Below are 21,416 nucleotides of genomic sequence, written 5' to 3'. Positions count from 1 at the left end.
TGTTGTCCTGTGTTCTAGCTTCACCAGGTTGGCATCTCGTTTTTAGGTATGTCTGGATTATGCAGTTCCTTAATACATTTTACACATCGAATGACCAGCTCGTTGCTCAGCGTTCCCCAACTCTCCTACCTGACATCGACTCCAAAGTGTGTAGCAGGAATGTTCCAACAATCACAGGCAGGCGCCCTGGCTGGTTTCCGCCCTCTCTGCTGCTCATTAATAACTCCGTCCAATCACAGCAACCCACACCTAACACGAACACACTCTCCACTGACAAGAGCTTAAAGCTGGGATCTTCATTTCTGTTTTTAACTCATTCTTGGGTTGTGGGCATCGTTGGCAAGGCCAGCATTTATTGCCCGTCTCTATGCAACCAACCCCCCCCCGCCTGCTAAGCCATTTGAGAGGGCAGTTAAGAGTCAACCACATACAGGCCAGATCGGGTAAGGACAGCAGATTTCCTTCCCTAAAGGGCATTGGTGAATCAGCTATAGGACCGCAGGAACCGGAAGAGGCCATTCAGCCCCTTGAGCCTATTCTACCATTCAATGAGATCATGGCTGATCCGTGAGCTAACGCCATCGACCTGCCTTGTCCCATATCTCTTAATACCATGCGATAACAAAAACCTATCAATCTCAGATTTAAAATTAACAATTGATCCAGCATCAATTGCCAATATAATAAAAGCAAAATACTGCGGATGCTGGAAATCTGAAATAAAAACAAGAAATGCTGGAAATACTCAGCAGGTCTTGCAGCATCTGTGGAGAGAGAAGCAGAGTTAACGTTTCAGGTCAATGACCCTTCTTCAGAACCAGCAAATATTAGAAATGTGAAAGGTTATAAGCAAGTGAGCCGGGGGTGGGGCAAGAGATAACAAAGGAGTAGGTGTTGATAGGACAAGGTCACCGAATAGCTGACCAGAAGGTCATGGAGCAAAGGCAAACGATATGTTAATGGTGTGTTGAAAGACAAAGTATTAGTACAGATAGGGTGTTAATGGACTGAATATTGAACAGCCGCAAGTACAAACATGAAAAAAACAGTGGGTGAGCAAACTGAACAAGCTAAGATGAAATAAAATAAAATAAACACAAAAAAATATTTTAAAAAGGAAAAAGAAAAAAATAACTAAAAATAAAAGTAAAATGGGGGGCTGTCATGCTCTGAAATTATTGAACTCAATGTTCAGTCCGGCAGGCTGAAGTGTGCCTACTCAGTAAATGAGATGCTGTTCCTCGAGCTTGCGTTGATGTTCACTGGAACACTGCAGCAATCCCAGGACAGAGATGTGAGCATGAGAGCAGGGGGGAGTGTTGAAATGGCAAGCAACCGGAAGCTCGGGGTCCAGCTTTCGGACTGAGCGGAGGTGTTCCGCAAAGCGATCACCCAGTCTGCGTTTGGTCTCCCCAGTGTAGAGGAGACCACATTGTGAGCAGTGAATACAGTATACTACATTGAAAGAAGTACAAGTAAATCGCTGCTTCACCTGAAAGGAGTGTTTGGGGCCTTGGATAGTGAGAAGAGAGGAGATAAAAGGGCAGGTATTACACCTCCTGCGATTGCATTGCAGAAGAGAGTTCCAAACTTCTAACATTCCTTTGTGTGTAGAAGTTTTTCCTAATTGCACTCTGTAAAGGTCTGGCTCTAAATTTTAGACTATACCCCCTGATCCTTGACTCCCTAACCAGCGTAATTGAGTCATTAATTCAGGCCTCTGGATTATGCTTCTATTGCTATAACTGAGGGGCTTGCTAGACTACTTCAGAGGGCGTTGATCTGGGACTGGAGTCACATACAGGCCAGACCGAGTAAGGATGGCAGATTTCCTTCCCTAAAGGACATTGGTGAGCCAGTTGGGTTTATACGGCAATCCAACAATTTCATGGTCACTTTTACTAATTGCAAATTTTTATATCCGGATTTCATTTTTGAAGTGGAATTCAATTTCTAAACCCGAAGCTTGCTGATTCCTATCATTATTCCTGCCAGTGGAAAACTCTCCTGCATGTTTTTACTGACACTGGGTAGAATGAAATCAATCAAAAAAAATTAATGTTATCGCTATTATAGATGATCCTAGTATTTTGGGAAACTTGACTAGAGAGATGAGAATATTCCAAGAATCCAATAATCTCTAAATTTCATTTCATCCCAGCTTCAGTTACCTGAGTGATTGTACCAATCGAGACGATCTAGAACCAGCCGTAAGCAATCAAACCCCACATGGAGCCCAGTCTATCCATCATTGGTGCAAGACAGCTCGTCAGAGTAGAATAGTGTGGATTGATATCCTAACGTTTCAGTCCATAGAATAATACAGCATAGAAGGAGGCCATTCGGCCCATCGTGCCTGTGCTGGCTCTTTGAAAAAGTTCTTCAATTAGTCCCACTCCCCTGCTCTTTCCGCACAGTCCTGCAAATCTTTCCTCTGCAAATATTTCTTCAATTCTCTTTTGAAAGTTACTATTGAATCTGCTTCCACTGCCCTTTCAAGGAGCGCATTCCAGATCACAACAACTCACTGTGTAAAAACATTCTCCTCACCTCTCCTCTGGTTTTGCCAATCACCTTAAATCTTTGTCCTCTGGTTACTGACCTTCCTGCCAGTGAAAATAGTTTCTCCTTATTTACTCCTTCAAAACCCATAATAATTTTGAATGATTTTATTAAATCTCCCATTAACTTTCTCTGCCCTAAGGTGAGCAACCTCAGCTTCTCCAGTCTCTCCATAGAACTGAAGTCCCTCATTCCTGATACCGTTCTAGTAAATCTCCTTTGTACCCTCTCCAAGGCCGTGACATCCTGGACAGTTGACAATTAAGAGGTCAGAGAGAATTTTCTTCCCTTGTCGAGAGAGTTCTCTCTATGGTTGGTTGGTCTTGGGAGACTGAGAGAGTTAGTAAGCACTAATGTTCAACCGATTGCTGGAGTATAAAAGCCAGCGTTGCGAATCAGGCACCTGTTACATAAACCATTCAAGGTTCCTCTCCATTAGTTTTTACACTAGGCAGCCAGAGTCACAATGCCAGTTTCACAATCCAGCATGAAGCTGAACGTCACAGCTCTTGGTGTTTATTTTACACCTTGTCCGGTTTTCCACAAGACACTTGGTGCACAGTGAATTACTTTGAAACATAGTGAACTCTTGTAGTGAACACAAATTGCAGCTGCCAGACTCAGCTCTCTGAAAACTCAGCACCCAGAACTGGGTGTCATGGACCAATTAAATGTTGAATCACGCAGATGCTCCGTAAATCTGCGTACACATGGACTGAGAGTAAAAAATCTGGAAATAAAAAGCTGGTCTCAGTAAAAGTGTCCACGAGCTGTTTTTAAAAACCCAACTGGTTCCTTAAAGTCCTTTTAGGGAAGGAAATCTGCCATTCTTACCCAGTCTGGGCCTGTATGTGACTCATAGCTGCCCTCTGAAGTGGCCTAGAATGCCTCTCCATTGTATCAAACTAGGATATCCAATAAACGCTGGCCTTGCCCTTGGTGCCCACATCCTGAGAATGAATAAAACAAAAAAAAGGTAAAGGGATGCTGTTATGCCAGTGCTTCTATATTTTTAAGTATTTTTTTGAGGACTCATGTAGTTTAGAATTATGGACATTGTTTTATTTGGGAAAACTGAAAAGGATTCCATGGATTTTTTTTCATTGGGTCATTAAAAGGACACTGAGAGGTCTTGTTTGAAAATAACATTGACTGGAAGTCATCTGTCTTCGGATAAATACCCACCAGGGGCTTTTGACTTGGGGGAGATGTTTGCAGAGAAGTAACAGATCAAGATTTATACAGGTCAGGAGGTTTGACTCTTGAGGTATTGTTTTTGGTTTCGCTTTGGACAGTGTGTTGGGGTATGAACTGTTTTTAAGGCAGTTCAGAAAGAGAGCAGTCACCATCAGCACCCTCTTTCACCTCTTTGAGAACCTCCTGAGAATTGTTATGATGTTTTATTTTTGTACTAAAATCTTAGACTTCTGTGTGTTTTTTAAAAAACAGAAAAAAAGATTTTTAGTAGACCTGGACACCTGCAAATAGCTGGAATGTTTGGATGTTAACTTTGTATTCAAGAATAGGGGAAGCAAGCAATTTCAAGGAAGCAGCAAGGGATGTTGACCTCCTTTGAGTGACAGGAGACACTGTGTCTGGACAAGAGACCATGTTCAGGAAGTTTTTTTCCACTTTGAACTTTTAAAAACCAGTGTGTTGGACAAGGAGCAGGCATTTGAAACTTAGACTTGACCTGCCTGGAGACTGGAGAAAAGGAGATTGCATCTCTTGAAAAGAAATCCTGCATTTGAAAGGTGGCACATTCCTACTGCCTCCTGTCTCTGAAGAATTCCTGCATCCAGAGTGGTTCCTGTTGCCTCCTGTGTTTTGGGAGATCCTGAAATCTAAAGAAAGCTTCTATTGCTAGATTGCTGCTTTAAAACCCAAGCAGACCTGTTGCTACACCTTTGCTGAAAGACCTATGTGAAGTCTGCTGCAGACAAATTGCCTTGAACGCCTACTATTCACAGACTGTTCATCAACCTCACCCAGAGAGACTTCGAGTGGCATCCGACTATTCGACTCTGGGGCACGTCACCGTACCGAAAACCTCCTACCAGAATAGGACTAACACAATCATTTTTATTTTTTTTCTCTTTTATTTTTTCTTAAGAAACAGTTGTAACCAAAAAATCCTTTTCCCCTGTTAATCGCTTTATCCTTGAATGTATGTGTGTGTGTGCAGGAGGGCTAAGGAAATAAGGAGTTTTTCATATATATAGATTTATCTGATTGGTAGTTAAGACTTATTATTTCTTTTCCAATAAATAGTTAATGTTGTTGTTGTTTAAAGAAACCTGGTTTGGTGTGCTTTATACTGGGGGATAAGTAGAGTGTTTAATTTAGCTCTTCTTCAGAAGGTGGGAAATTTTATTTAATATGCTATGACCTGTGGAGTAGTGGGACTGAATTAACAGTGCATTACTGCTGCCTTGGTTATAACAGAATCAAGTGTAAGAAATGGAGAAACTGATGTTGCATTTCTCCTGAAAACCCTGCCAGAAACCCCTGTTGTTGCATTTCTCCTGGAAAGCCTGCCAAATTGATCTTCAATGTTGCCTGAAAAGAATTGTTCTAGAAAGATCCCAGTGACAGCCATCTACGCATATTTGGGACACCAAGCCAAAAAGGGACAACTGACATCTTTCCATATCTTCTCTTTTTTCTTCGAGTTAGCAAATATTTAGCCAAAGTGTTTTTTTTGTAAAAGAGCTCTAAAGAGAAAATCTCTATTTTTTGGTTAACCAATTTGTGTGTGTGTGTGTGTGTGTGTGTGTGTGAGGGGCTAAGGTAAGAGGGAACTTTCATATATCAATCTGTGTGTTAATGCTTTGCTTCATTACTGGTTATGTCTTGTTTTATAATAAACTGATAATTTTGTTGTTTATTAAAGAAACCTGTTTGGTGTATTTTATTCTGGGTAAAGAGTAGAGTCTATGATTGACCGAATCGGTAACTGGGTAAACATTTAAATATATGTTGTGACCTGTGGAGAAGTGGACTAGAAAAGACAGTGCACTCCTCCCACATCAGTCGTAACAATGCCAAGAGATAAATATAATTTCTCTGAACAGAATTTAAGTGTATTTTGTCAGAACCTGCAGTTTATGTGACAATGTACATGGTAAATACATTTTTGCACAATGCTAAATTTATATCTTGGGAATTGCAAAATAAGAGAGGCAAAACCCAAAAATCACCCCAACACATGCCTAATAAAATAAATTACAAATAAGAATTAAAGAAAAAGAGTGACTTGCATTTATATAGCTCCTTTCACAAACTGCTTTACAGCCAATTAAGTACCTTTGAAGTCCAGTCACTGTTGTAATGTAGGAAACATGGCAGGCATTTTTTGCACAGCAAGATCCCACAAACAACAATGTGATAATCTGTTTTAATGATGTTGGTTGAGGGATAAATATTGGTCAGGACACCAAGCAGAGCTTCCCTGCAAAATAGTGCTGTGCGATCTTTTACGCCCACTTGAGGGGGCAGACGGGGTCTCTGTTTAACACCTCATCCATAAGACAGCATCTCTAACAGTGCAACACTCCCTCCGTACTGCACTGTGTGTGTTAGCCTAAATTCTGTGCTTAAGTCTGTGAAGTGGGATTTAAACCCACAAACCTCTGACTGTGAGGCCAGAGTTTACCCACTGAGCCACAGCTGAAACACCATTCTCTTCCTCAACCTTACATTGATTCACTGGGACAAGACAGTCCAAACATATTGTGTTATTCTAGGTTTTTCATCACATCTATAAAGACACTAATGGGTTAATAGACCATCTATTCCAAAGATTTAGTGTTTCTAATTTTTGCAAACAATTTCATAATGAGAAACAAGGGAAAATAAAATGCTTTTCAAATAGTTTACTCCAAAAATGGTCATTTGAAGTTGGCTAACTAAGTTTTTTTTAATATACTCCATGTATCAGCTAACAAAAATAATCTGCAGATCTTTAATTAGTTTGGTAAGATGATGAAAAGCAAATATATTCATCTTCTCTCTAAATTCACATCAAATGAGGTTAATGGAAAATAACCCGCTGCTTTGAAGCCGTTTATCTCCTCAAACCAGGTGACTTATCTTTTTATTAAATACAGAGAAAAAAAACATTTCTTTTACTCTGCACCGCATCACATCTTTCAGAAACTCCTTTAAACAGGTCACATCCAATTAATCACATTTGAAGTTCACCCTCTGATGCTCTGAAGGGAAGGAGGGCAGCCATTTTGTGCACAGTAAGATCCCACAATAACTATTGAGAGAATCTGGTTTTGGTTGTGAAATGAATGTTGACTGGGACACTGGGAGAACTCATTGTCAATTTTTAATATCCACCTGAACTTGCAGATGGGGCCTCAGTTTAACATCTCACCTGAAAGATGGCACAGCCAACAGTGCAGCTCTCCCTCAGAACTGCCCCTCCAACAGTGCAGCGCTCTCTCAGTACTGCCCCTCCGACACTGCAGCGCTCCCTCGGTACTGACCCTCTGACAGTGCAGCGCTCCCTCAGTACTGCCCCTCCGACACTGCAGCGCTCCCTCAGTACTGACCCTCCGACACTGCAGCACTCCCTCAGTATTGACCCTCTGACAGTGCAGCGCTCCCTCAGTACTGCCCCTCCGACACTGCAGCGCTCCCTCAGTACTGACCCTCTGACAGTGCAGCGATGCCTCAGTACTGACCCTACGACACTGCAGCACTCCCTCAGTACTGACCCTCCAGAGATTATAGACCCATTCTTCTCATTGGAAAACTTTCTCATCCCAGGAATCAATCTGGTTTAGTTTAGTTTAGTTTAGAGATACAGCACTGAAACAGGCCCTTCGGCCCACCGAGTCTGTGCCGACCATCAACCACCCATTTATACTAATCCTACACTAATCCCGTATTCCTACCACATACCCACCTGTCCCTATATTTCCCTACCACCTACCTATACTAGGGGCAATATATAATGGCCAATTTACCTATCAACCTGCAAGTCTTTGGCATGTGGGAGGAAACCAGAGCACCCAGAGAAAACCCACACAGTCACAGGGAGAACTTGCAAACTCCACACAGGCAGTACCCAGAATTGAACCCGGGTCGCTGGAGCTGTGAGGCTGTGGTGCTAACCACTGCGCCACTGTGCCGCCCTAGTGACCCTTTGTTACACCCCCTGTAAGGCAAGTACATTGTTCCTTAGGTAAGGAGACCAAAAGTGTCCACCATACACCAGGTGTGGTCTCACCAAGGCTCTATACAATCGCAGTAAGACTTCCTTATTCTTACACTCCAACCCCATGTAATAAAGACCAACAGACCACTTGCTTTATGGGAGTTTGATGGGGAGGGTGGGATAAATGCTTCATTTATTGCACTAGTTTTTCCAAAAGATTATTTCTGGACAAATAGTTAAAGGAAACCAGTGACATCATCATTTTGTGCCAAGATTGTTGATTGCATGACATTCACAGCACAATTTTTTTTTGTCTTTTCTCAGGAGAATGAGCTGAAGGAAATTCTTCACGAAAAGTGTCACTGGAGTCTTCAGCCACCTGTCCTTTCTCAGAAGGTCCTCCAGTATGATCAGGTATTGTGCTGGGAACGTGAACACAACTGGGATTGTAGTCCATCTCCCACAGCATTGCAGAGTCTTTTAGATGGAATGGGGCCTGAGGATAAAAGATAATTTTACCAGAATTAAATGTCTCTTCATCTTTACGGTGAGACATTAAACCGAGGCCCCGTCTGCCCTCTCAGTTGGGCGTAAAATATCCCGTGAGCACTATATGAAGAGCAGGGGAGCTCTCCCCAGTGTCCTGGCCAATATTTATCACTCAATCACCATCACAAAAAACGATGATCATTATCACATTGCTGTTTGTGGGGGCTTGCTGTGTGCAAATGATTGCCATGTTTCCACATTACAAACATACTACATTAGCTGTAAATCGCTTTGGGACATGCTGAGGTAATCAGAGACGCTATAGAAATGCAAGTTTATCTTTTTTTGGAGCAGTCAGATGGAATTCAGACTTACTTTATAAGTTCTGTCCTTATTGCTGCAATTCCATTATAAACCCCAATGCCTAAATTTAAAATGGCAATTGCCTATGTAAACTTGTCACACTGCAAACTGTAATTACACATTCCCATCAGAAGTAGCGCTGCAGCTTGACAAGTTTACATAGGAATTTTACATTATAAGTATGGACATCGGAAGTTAAAATTGAAAAGGTTGACAGGAAGTGTGGCCAAATGTTGGATTTTGGAGTTCTGTATGTGTCAGATTAGGAATGTTATTGGACAACAAAGAGTAAGCTCCAATGCTAAGTTGCCACATGAACATATTTCAGAACTTGGTGAATAAGCAAAGATGCTGAAAAAAAGGGCTCAATATCTGAAGAAGGGAGGCCAATTTAACGTCCCTGACCTGGTCTGGGATCTTGCTATGTTGACAGTGAGATGTGTTGCACAGTTTTATACAACATTTACTGCTTATAGTAGTTTCTTAACTAAAAGATGCGACATTTATGCATTTTAAAAATAAACAATTCTGTAAATTTAGCAATATCTAACCGTACTACTGCAAGCTCAGATTTACAGAATTCATTTTTTCAATACCTGTTGGATGAGACAAAAGATATGAAACAGTTTCCAGTGGCAGGAGGGTCAGTAACCAGAGGACACAGATTTAAGTTATTGGCAAAAGAAACAGAGGGGGAGATGTGGAGAATTTTGTTTTTACTCAGTGAGTTGTTGTGATCTGGAACGCGCTGCCTGAAAGGGCGGTGGAAGCAGATTCAATAATAACTTTCAAAAGGGAATTGGATAAATACTTGAAAAGGAAGCATTTACCAGGCTGTGGGGAAAGAGCAGGGGAGTGGGACTATTTGGATACTCTTTGAAAGAGCCAGCACAGGTACAATGGGCCAAATGGCCTCATTCTCTGCGAAATCATTCTCTGCATGTTATGAAATCTGACAGTCAGTTCTGAAAGAGCTAATGGTCGGAAATTGTCTGTATTTTTTCACATGAGGTGGCTGTTGATGATTTAGCTTCTAGCTGTTGTTTTGAAAGGATGTTCAGTGAGCGATTACTGAATCCCCCATTGAGAACACTTACCAATTTTGACCGCAAGCTCCTTGGGTTTCTAGCCCATTTGATTCTAATCCAGATCAGAAACAGTATAAAGTATAAAACCGCCCAACTATTGTCTATTTACTTTTTGTGTTTCATTCAGACTTTATAAAGATAAAGTTCAGATAAACGAGACTATTCAGCCAATCTAACTCACTCTCTTACTGAAATCTACATTCCCCCCCTGCACCGTGTCTAAGTGTCTCTCAGCCTCCACTCTCACTACTCACACCCACCCTGGTTTAGGTTACATTGTGTTTGAAGGTGGGATTTCTGACATTAGTCTTGAACTGGCCTTTCTGTTCCTCTGTCTGCCTTATCCCAGAGTTAACGAGGAAGAGTATTCAGGATGAACTTTGTTTGGTTTGTGTCAGGTGGGGGAGGGGCGGCGGAGTTAAAATCGAACCCAATGTTTCAAAATGATGCTCAGTATATACTCAATAAAATCGATTGTGAGGGAGGTTGAAACGTGCAGTTTCACCACAGGGATCCTGCTAAGGGTCCTGATGCAATTATGCTGCATCTTTGGGGGTCCCAATGAATCTGAGCTGAGCTTCCAGACCCATAACCTCTCGATCACAAAGACTTTCGACTTCCACCTCCGTAACATCGCCCATCTGTACCCCTGCATCAGTCCATCCTCTGCTGTATCCCTCACTCGTACCTTTGTTATTTCCAGGCTCTCTTGAACGGCTCCCATCTTCCATCCTCTGTGAACCTGAACACATCCAAAACTCTGCTCCCTATAACCTAACCCACCAAGTCCCATTCACCCTTCACCCCTGTGCTCACTGACCTACATTGGCTTCCAGTTAAACAACACCTGGACTTTAAAACTCTCATCCTTGTTTTCAAATCCCTCCATGGCCTCACCCCCTCCCTATCTCTGTAATCTCCTCCAGCCCCTACAACCCTCCCAGATCTCTGCGCTTCTCTAATTCTGGCCTCTTGAGCATCCCTGATATTAATCGCTCCATCATTGGCGGCCGTGCCTTCAGCTGCCTGGACCCCAAACTCTGGAATTCCCTCCCTAAACCTTTCTGCCTCTCTCTCCTCCTTTTAACACACTCCTTAAAACCAAGCTCTTTTTTTCACCTGTCCCACTATGTCCTCATGTGACTCGGTGTTAAAGCTCCGGTGAAGCATCTTGGGATGTTTTGCTATATTAAAGCCACTGTATAAATCCAAGTTGTTGATAATGTGTTATTTTTCTCTTCAGGTGAAACCAGAGTATGATCATCTTAAGGAAACCCTTACTCTTGTGACACAAGAACGAGATTTGGCTGTAAAAGAGAAGGACCAGCTCCGAGACAAGCTGGAGAACTTAGAGCAGCTTCTGAAGGTGAGGATGAATGCTGGCTGTGCAGGGGGTACAAACGGTGACAGGGGATTGGTTCTAAACCCGGCCCAGCTTTCGGGTTTGCTGTGTGGCTGCGTAATGTTTTTTTTTTTTATTCATTCATGGGATGTGGGCATCGCTGGCAGAGCCAGCATTTATTACCCATCCCTCAGTTGCCCTTGAGATAGTGGGGATGCAGTGGAAATGTGAAAGGGGCAGGGTGTATATTGGGCAACTAACCCGCTGCTATCTGTAGAAGTTGAATTTAACCACACGTCCAACAAATTTTATGTCTTGCAATGTCATTAATTAACCTAAATCTAAACAAGAGACTTCAGGCTTAGATCTTTCTGGAATGCATGTTTGATGAAATAACAATCTAGGCAATGTCTGCGAGGGAAACACAGGACAGTGTGAGCACTGTCAGTATCACTGAGTGAGAGTGACCAATTGTCAATGTGACTGTGAAGATGGTTCTTAACACTCACAACCCTTTGACAAACTCTGTCACTCCAACTAAAATGCTTAGGATGGCAGTAAGCTCCCACACCAAACAAGCATGTTCAACCTCAGATCACCAAGCAGGCAATAGCAAATCAACAGCCCCGATTTACTCTCCGCACAATTCTTTTTACCATTGACTTCAAGCAGAGTTTGGATATCTTTTGTGTTCACATTGCCACAATATACTTGTGGATAGCTCTGTTCCAGTGTCAGTCACTTACTGTGTCAGAAAGACTATCCTGATAACAGTCCTAGTGTTAACTAGTTTGAAACTGTGGCCTGCATTTCTAAACCCTCCATGGCCTAACCCCTCCCTATCTCTGTAACCTCCACCAGCCCCTATAACCCTCTGAGACCTCTGTGCTCTTCCCATTAGGAACATAGGAGCAGGAGTAGGCCATTCAGCCCATCAAGCCTGCCCCACCATTCAATATGATCATGACTGATCATCCACTTCAATGCCTTTTCCCCACACTATCCTCATATCCCCTTATATCATTTGTATTTAGAAATCTGTCAATCTCTGCTTTAATCATACTCAATGACTGAGCTTGCACAGCCCTCTGGGGTAGAGAATTCCAAAGATTCACAACCCTCTGAGTAAAGAAATTTCTCCTCATCTAAGTGGCTTCCCCCTTATTTTGAAATTGTGTCCCCTGGTTCTAGACTCGCCAACCAGGGGAAACATCTTAGCTGCATCTACCCTGTCTATCCCTTTAAGTATTTTGTAGGTTTCAATGAGATCACCTCTCATTCTTCAAAACTCTAGAGAATACAGGCCCAGTTTCCCCAATCTCTCTTCATAGGACAGTCCCGCCATCCTGGGAACAAGTCTGATGAACCTTCATTGCACTCCCTCTATGGCAATAATATCCTTCCTAAGGTAAGGGGACCAAAACTGCACACACTACTCCAGGTGGGGTCTAACCAAGGTTCTATACAATTGCAGCAAGACTTCACTACTCCTGTACTCAAATCCTCTTGCGATGAAGGTTAACACACCATTAGCCTTCCTAATTGCTTGCTGCACCTGCATGTTAGCTTTCATTGACTTATTGACAAGGACACCCAGGTCGCTTTGTACATCTACACTTTCTAATCTCTTACCGTTTAAAAAAAATACTCTGCACATCTATTCCTCCTACCAAAGTGGATAACCTCACATTTTTCCACATTATATTCCATCTGCCATTTTCTTACCCACTCACTAAGTCTGTCCAAATCCCCTTGAAGCCGCTTTGCATCTTCCGCACAACACACATTCCCACCTAGTTTTGTTTCATCCGCGAACTTGGAAATATGACATTTGGTCCCCGCATCCAAATCATTGATATATATTGTGAACAGCTGGGGCCCAAGCACTGATCCCTGTGGTACCCTACTAGTCACAGCCTGTCAATGCGAGAATGACCCGTTTATTCCTACTCTCTGTTTTCTGCCTGTTAACCAATCCTTACTCCATGCCCGTATATTACCTCCTATCCCATGTGCTTTAATTTTGCTAACCAACTTCCTGTGGGGGACTTTATCAAAGGCCTTCTGAAAATCCAAGTATACCATGTCCACTGACTCCCCTTTATCAATTCTGTTCGTAACATCATTTAAAAAATCCAACCAGTTTGTCAAACATGATTTCCCATTTATAAATCATGTTGACTATACCCAATCAGATCATTATTATCCAAGTGTCCATTTATCACATCCTTTAGAATAGATTCTAGCATTTTCCCAATGACTGATGTAAAGCTAATTAGGTCTATAATTCCCTGTTTTCTCTCTCCCTCCCTTCTTAAATATTGGGGTGACATTTGCGACCTTCCAATCTGCAGGAACAGCTCCAGAATCTATAGAATTTTGGAAGATGATCACCAATGCATCCACTATCTCCATAGCTACCTCTTTCAACACTCTGGGATGTGGAGTATCAGGTCCTGGGGATTTATCAACCTTCAGCCCCATTAATTTCTCCAATATAACCTCCTTACTAATACTAATTTCCTTCAATTCCTCATTCCCCCTAATCGCTTGGATCTCTAATTCTGGGAGATTTCTTGTATCTTCCTCAGTGAAGACAGACACAAAGTAATCATTTAGCTTCTCTTCCATTTCTCTATTCTCTGACTCTGTCTTTAATGGAGCCACATTTGTCTTCGGGAAACGTTTCCTTTTTATGTATCTATAGAAGCTTTTACAGTTTGTTTTTATGTTTTTTGCTAGCTTACATTCATATTTTATTCTCCCTTTCTTTATCAGTTCCTTGGTCCTCCTTTGCTGTATTCTAAAATCCTCCCAATCCTCAGATTTACTACTATTTCTGGTAACTTTATAGGCCTTTTCTTTTAATCTTATACAATCCTTAACTTCCTTTGTTATCCACGGTTGACTGCCTTTACTTTTAGGGTTTTTGTGCCTTGAAGGAATGTACAGTTGCTGTAAACTATGTAATATTTTTTAAAGACTATCCATTGCCTATTTACTGTCATACCTTTTAATGTATTTTCCCAATCCATCTCAGCCAATTTGCCCCTCATACCTTCATAATTTCCTTTGTTCAAATTTAACACCCTGGCTTCAGATTGAACTACCTCACTTTCAAACATAATGTAAGATTCTATCATATTATGGTCACTCATCCCTAAAGGTTCTTTTACAACAAGATTATTAATTAGCCCTTTCTCATTACATAATACTAGATCTAAAATAGCCTGTTCTCTAGTCAGTTCCTCAACATACTGCTCTAGAAAACCATCCCGAACACACTCCAGAAACTCATCCTCCACTGCATTAATTCTCCATTAGGTTTACCCAGTCTGTGTGCAGATTGAAATCACCCATGATTACTGTATTACCCAGGCTACATGCTTCTCTAATCTCCTGATTAATGTCATGCCCCACACTACCACTACTGTTTGGCCTATAAAACAACTCCTACCAATGTTTGCTGCCCCTTGCTGTTTCTTAGCTCCACCCAAACAGATTCCACACTTTGTTCTTCTGATCTGAGATCCTCCCTTACTAATGGACTGATCCCATCCCTTATTATCAGTACAACACCACCTCCTTTTCCTTTTTGCCTATCCTTCCTAAATGTCGATATCCATGAATATTCAGTTCCCAGTCTTGGTCACCCTGTAGCCATGTTTCCGTTATGTCAATTAGATCATACTCATTTACCTCTATTTGTGCCTTTCAATCATCTACCTTGTTGTGAATGCTGCATGCCTTCAGGTAGAGTGGCCTTAACCTTGTCTTCTTGACATTATTCTGCACCTCTTGAGCATCCCCCGATTTCCATCGCTCCACCATTAGCAGTCGTGCCTACAGATGCCTGGGCCCTAATCTCTGGAATTCTCTCCCTAAACCTCTCCGCCTCTCTCTCCTCCTTTAAGATGCTCCTTAAAACCGACCTCTAACCAAGCTTTTGGTCACCTGACCTAATATCTCCTTATGTGGCTCAGGGTCAAATTTTGTTTGATATTTCCTCCTGTCACTCATTGTGGAATGATTTACTACATTAAAAGTGCTGTATAAATGCAAGTTGTTGTTGAGTTTGTGCCCCCAGAGTAATGTGCTGGATTTATGTTTTCAATACCATTCATTACCTTACACTCCTCTGAGGAATCACCTCTCAGACACCTCCTACAAGGCTGTGAAACCCAAGTCTCTCTAATCTTTCCACATAACTTAGACCCTAACCCTTTTTTCCAAAAATATACTTTATTCATAAAAATTTGCAAAAATACATTACGAAACAGTTCAAATTTCACATTTCGGAAAGTATAATAGAGATCAGATTTATTCGATACAGAAACATGAAGTTGCCTCACAATTCTTGCCATTCCATTTTAAATGCAATGTATATTTGCATTACGTAGAGGGGTTTTACACAGTTTCCAACCCCACGCTTCGCTATGGCGGGAGGACCTTACACAATGGTCTTTCCCCATTGAGCCTTTGCAGCAGCTGCCCCAAGCTTTAGTGCATCCCTCAGCACGTAGTCCTGGACCTTGCAATGTGCCAGCCTGCAACACTCGGTCGTGAACAACTCTTTGCTCTGGAAGACAGCGAGCTTCGGGCAGATCAAAGGGAGTCTTCCATCGAATTGATGATCCTCCAGCAGCAGTTGATGTTTATCTCGGTGTGCGTCCCTGGGAACAGCCCGTAGAGCACAGACTCCTGTGTTACAGAGCAGCTTGGGTTGAACCTCGACAAAAACCACTGCATCTCTTTCCACACCTGCTTTGTAAAGACACATTCCAGGAGGAGGTGGACAACCATCTCTTCCCCACCACAGCCACCTCAAGGAAAGCATGCGGAGCTGGTGAGATTCCAGGCGTGCAGGAAGGAGTTGACGAGGAAGGCCCTTCTCATCACCAGCCAAGCTACGTCTTGGTGCTTGTTGGAAAGTTCTGCCAAATGACTTTGACCGTCTGCTCAGGGAACCATCCGACAGGATCGACCATCTCTGTTTCTCGTAAGGTCTTGAGGACATTCCAATGCAGACCACTGCCTGATGGATTAGTAGATAAAGGTGTTTTTCCGCACAAACTTTTCCACAAAGGATAGGTGGTACAACATAGTCCAACTGGATGGAGAGTTCTGCGGCAATGTGGCCAGACCCATTCTTCGCAACACTGGGGACAGATAGAACCTCAGCACATAGTGACACTTGGTATTTGTGTACTGGGGTTCGACGCACAGCTTGATGCAGCCGCACACAAAGGTGGCCATCAGGATGAGGGTGATGTCAGGTACATTTTTTCCCCTTTATCCAGAGGTTTGAACATCGTGTCCCACTGGACATGGTCCATTTTGGATCTCCAGATAAAGCGGAAAATGGCTCGAGTGACCACCACGGTGCAGGAGTGGGGTATGGGACAGACCTGTGCCCTGTACTATAACAATGTGAGCGCCTCACACCTGATGACCAGGTTCTTACCCAAAATGGAGAGAGATCGCTGCTCCCACATGCCCAGATTATGGTGTACCCTGGCTCCTCGCCTCTTCCAGGTTTTGGCACATGCCCCGGCCCTTCCGCACCATATCCCCAGCACCTTCAGGTAGTCTGACCTGACAGTGAAGGGGACAAAGGATCGGTCAGCCCAGTTCCCAAAGAACATGGCCTCGCTCTCGCCACGATTTACTTTGGCTCCCGAGGCAAGTTCAAACTGTTCGCAGATGCTCTTCAGTCTGTGAACGGACAGCAGATCCAAGCAGAAGACGGCGACGTCGTTCATGTACAGGAAGGCTTTGACCTGAGTGCCTCCACTGCCTGTGATTGTCACTCCTCTTATGCCCACATCCTTCCTAATAGACTCAGCAAACAAACAAGACAGGGGAGAGAAGACAGCCCTGTCTGACTCCAGATTTGATCGGGAAACTTTCGAATTCCATTGATTGAAACTGCGCTACTGATGTTTGTGCAGAGCATTTGGATCCAATTGCGGATTCCCTCCCAAATCCCATTTTGGAGAGCACGTCCATCATGTCGAAACATAGAAACAGAGAAAAATAGGAGCAGGAGTAGACCATTCGGCCCTTCAAGCCTGCACTGCTATTCAATATGATCATGGCGGATCATCCAAACTCAGTACCCTGTTCCCGCTTTCTCCCTGTATCCTTTGATCCCTTTAGCCCTAAGAACTATATCTAACTCTTTCTTGAATATATTTAATGATTTGGCCTCAACTGCTTTCCGTGGTAAAGAATTCCACAGGTTCACCACTCTCTGGGTGAAGAAATCTCTCCTCATCTCAGTCCTAAATGGCTTACCCTTTATCCTTAGACTGTGACCCCTGGTCCTGGACTCCCCCGCCATCGGGAACATCCTTCCTGTATACAGTCTGTCCAGTCTTGTTAGAATTTTGTAGGTTTCTATGAGATCCCCTCACATTCTTCTAAACTCTAGCGAATACAAGCCTAATCGACCTAATCTCTCCTCATACGTCAGTCCTGCCATCCCAGGAATCAGTCTGGTGAACCTTCGCTGCACTCCCTCCATAGCAAGAACATCTTTCCTCAGATAAGGAGACCAAAACTGCACACAATATTCCAGATGTGGTTTCACCAAGGTCTTGTATAATTGCAGCAAGACATCCTTGCTCCTGTACTCGAATCCTCTCGCTATGAAGGCCAACATACCATTTGCCTTTTTAACTGCCTGCTGCACCTGCATGCTTACTTTCAGCAACTGTTGCACAAGGACACCCAGGTCTCGCTGCACCTCCCCCTTTCCCAATCTATCACTGTTCAGATAATCTGCCTTTCTGTTTTTGCCACCAAAGTGGATAACCTCACATTTATCCACATTATACTGCATCTGCCATGTATTTGCCCACTCACTCAACCTGTCCAAATCACACTGGAGCTTCTCTGCATCCTCATCACACTCCCACCCAGCTTTGTGCCATCTGCAAACTTGGATATATTACATTTAATTCCCTCATCTATATCATTAATATATATTGTGAATAGCTGGGGTCCTAGCACTGATCCCTGCGGTACCCCACTAGTCACTGCCTGCCACTCGGAAAAAGACCCGTTTATTCCTACTCTTTGTTTCCTGTCTGCCAACCAGTTCTCTATCCATGTCAGTACCTTATCCCCAGTCCCAAGTGCATTAATTGTGCACGCTAATCTCTTATGTGGGACCTTATCGAAAGCCTTCTGAAAGTCCAAATACATCACATCCACTCGTTCTCCCTTATCTATTCTAGTTACATCCCCCAAAAAATTCCAGTAGATTTGCCAAGCATGATTTCCCTTTCGTAAATCCATGTTGACTTTGTCCGATCCTGTCATTGTTTTCCAAGTTCTCTGTTATTACATCTTTTATAATGGACTCGAGCATTTTCCCCACTACTGATGTCAGGCTAACTGGTCTATATTTCCCTGTTTTCTCTCGACCTCCTTTTTTATATAGTGGGGTTATATTAGCTCCCCTCCAATCCATTGGAACTGTTCCAGAGCCTATAGAATTTTGAAAAATGACCAGCAATGCATCTACTATTTCTAGGGCCACTTCCTTAAGTACTCTGGGATGTAGATTATCAGGCCCTGGGGATTTATCGGCCTTCAAGCCCATCAATTTCCCCAACACCATTTCTCTACTAATACTGATTTCATACAGTTCCTCCTCCTCACTAGACCCTATGTTCCAACATTTCTGGAAGGTAATTTGTGTCCTGCTTTGTGAAGACAGAACCAAAGTATGTATTTAATTGGTCTACCATTTCTTTGTTCCCCATTATAAATTCCCCCGTTTTTGACTGTAACGGACCCACATTTGTCTTCACTAATCTTTTTCTCTTCACATATGTATAGAAGCTTTTACAGTCAGTTTTTATGTTCTCTGCAAGCTTACTCTCATACTCTATTTTCCCATTCTTAATCAATCCCTTTGTCCTCCTTTGCTGAATTCTAAACTGCTCCCAATCCTCAGGTTTGCTGCTTGTTCTGGCCATTTTATATTTCTCCTCCTTGGATCTAATACTATCCCTAATTTCTTTTGTAAGCCACGGTTGAGCCACCCTTCCTGTTTTATTTTTGTGCCAGACACGAATGAACAATTGTCGTAATTCATCCATGCACTATTTAAATGCTAGCCATTGCCTATCCACTGTCAACCCTTTCAGTAACATTCCCCAATCTATCATAGCCAACTCGCACCTCATATCTTCATAGTTTCCTTTTATTTAGATTCAGGACGCTATTCTTGGAATCAACTCTCTCACTCTCCATCTTAATGAAGAATTCTGTCATGTTATGGTTGCTCTTCCCCAAGGGACCCCGCACAACAAGATTGTTAACTAATCCTTTATCGTTACACAATACCCAGTTCAGGATGGCCTGTTCTCTAGTTGGTTCCTCAACATATTGGTCCAAAAAGCCATCATGTACGCGCTCCAGGAATTCCTCCTCTACAGTATTATTGCTAATTTGGTTTGCCCAATCTATATGCAGATTAACGTCACCCATAATTACTGTTGCACCCTTATTGCATGCATCTCTAATTTCCTGTTTAATGCCATCCTCTACATCACCACTGCTGTTTGGGGGTCTATATACAACCCCCACCAATGTTTTCTGCCTCTTGCTGTTTCTTAGCTCCACCCATACAGATTCCACATCAGGATTCTCTGAGCTAATATCCTTCCTCACTATTGTATTGATTTTCTCTTTTACTAACTACGCTACTCCTCCTCCTTTCCCTTTTTTCCTGTCCTTCCTAAATATTGAATACCCCTGGATGTTCAGTTCCCATCCTTGGTCACCCTGCAGACATGTCTCTGTAATCGCAACTATGTCGTATCCATTTACATCTATTTGCGCAGTTAATTCACCTAATTAACCTGTATGTGAGCGATATCCTGTCAAAGGCCTTCTCCTGGTCCAAGTTGATGAGGCAGGTGTCTGCCACCCTGTCCCGTACATAGGCGATCGTATCCCTGAGTAGTGCGAGACTATCGGAGATCTTCCTGCAGGATACAGTACAGGTCTGGTCAGGGTGAATCACCAACTCCAGAGCAGACTTGACTCGACTGGCAATGACTTTGGACAGAATCTTGCAGTCTACATTAAACAGTGAGATGGGCCGCCAATTTCTGATTTCCTCCCTCTCCCCCTTCTGCTAGTAGATGAGGGTGATGATGCCTTTCCTCATGGATTCTGACATGCTGTCAGCCAGAGGCATACTCTCGTATGCTTCATTACTGATATTAACGGGATCTGACCGTGACAGCACGGGACACAAACAGGAAGTCAATCCTAGAACAGGCAGACCCGTCCGGTCTTGACCAGGTGTATCCTCGCTGCGCTCAGTCTGCAGGTTTTCTGAAGATGTCGTGCAGCTTGGCATTTTTTACAGTTTCCATTAGGAATCGGACTGAGCTTCCAGTTTGCTGTCGTCACTGCTGGAATGTCCAGCTGCATTGATGATGCAGTTGAAGTCACTGCCAAGAATGACCGGCCTGGACGTCGCTAGCAGTAGTGGGAGCTGCTGGAAGACGATCAGCCACTCGCTGCATTGAACCGGGGCATACATGTTGATTAACCGGAGTGGAGCATTATTGCACATTACGTCTGCTACGAGGAGGCAACCACCCACCACCTCCTTAACTTTGGAGATGGTGAAGTTGCCTACCTGCAGCAGAATGCCCAGGCCGGAGGAACAGGAATCATTACCCCCGGACCAGATTGATGGCCCGTGGGACCACCATCGCGACCATTGCCTGTAAGTGTTGAGGTGCGGGATTCCACACTCCTGCAGAAACAGCAGGTCGGCTTTGACCTTGGCGAGGTAATCCAAGGTCGAAACACATGGCGTAGTGGATTTAATGCTACGCACATTAATGGAAGCAATCTTCATACCTGTTTAAAGCTGGATGTTACTTACCACACCAGGTATCCTCGCTAGTCCCAGTCCTTGGGTTCGTTCCTGCATACCCATAGTGTACACAAGCTGTTTCACATTCATTGGGCTCAGAAACCCCTCCTGGTTACTTATAAGGTTTTTTTTCTGCTGCGGTGACATCAGAGGGGGGGGTGGGGGGGGGGGGGAAAGGGGGTCTTGTAGGCAGCAAGGCTTGGGCTGTCCTCTGCTGGTGGTGTCTTTCCCCTCAGTCCCTCCTCAAAAACATCACTGCTCTCGGTCTCCCGGAACTGAGGTGCGCTGGGCATCTTGCTGGGTTTGGTGCTTTGGGGTTGGGGCACGCTGGGCCCATCACAGCTTCCAGTGCCCTGGAGCTGGGGGGCTTGCTCTTCCAGCTCCTTTGAGTTCTGCCGCTTCTTTTGCAGGTGCCGTCTTTCCGGTTCTTCCTCGTCCAACGAGCAGCAGCTGCTGTAGTCTGTCTCAGATGGTAGCCTCCTCTTGCCACTG

At 43.4% G+C, this 21,416-nt stretch overlaps 1 protein-coding gene across 6 annotated transcripts in view; it reads left to right on the top strand.

Moving 5' to 3' along the window:
- Positions 1 to 21,416, top strand: part of rimbp2b (RIMS binding protein 2b) — a 480,114-nt gene that overhangs the window by 312,861 nt on the left and 145,837 nt on the right. For all 6 annotated transcript variants that reach the window (XM_068054578.1, XM_068054577.1, XM_068054576.1 and 3 more), the window contains 2 exons: positions 8,057 to 8,146; positions 10,916 to 11,038. In XM_068054578.1, the coding sequence (XP_067910679.1) occupies positions 8,057 to 8,146; positions 10,916 to 11,038 (213 nt within the window). The remainder of the gene's footprint in view (positions 1 to 8,056; positions 8,147 to 10,915; positions 11,039 to 21,416) is intronic.

This window comes from Heterodontus francisci, chromosome 23 (genome assembly GCF_036365525.1).
Source record: "Heterodontus francisci isolate sHetFra1 chromosome 23, sHetFra1.hap1, whole genome shotgun sequence".
NCBI lineage: Eukaryota > Metazoa > Chordata > Chondrichthyes > Heterodontiformes > Heterodontidae > Heterodontus > Heterodontus francisci.
The sequence above is the reverse complement of the archived record's forward strand: the minus strand, read 5'-3'. Positions and strand labels throughout refer to the sequence as shown.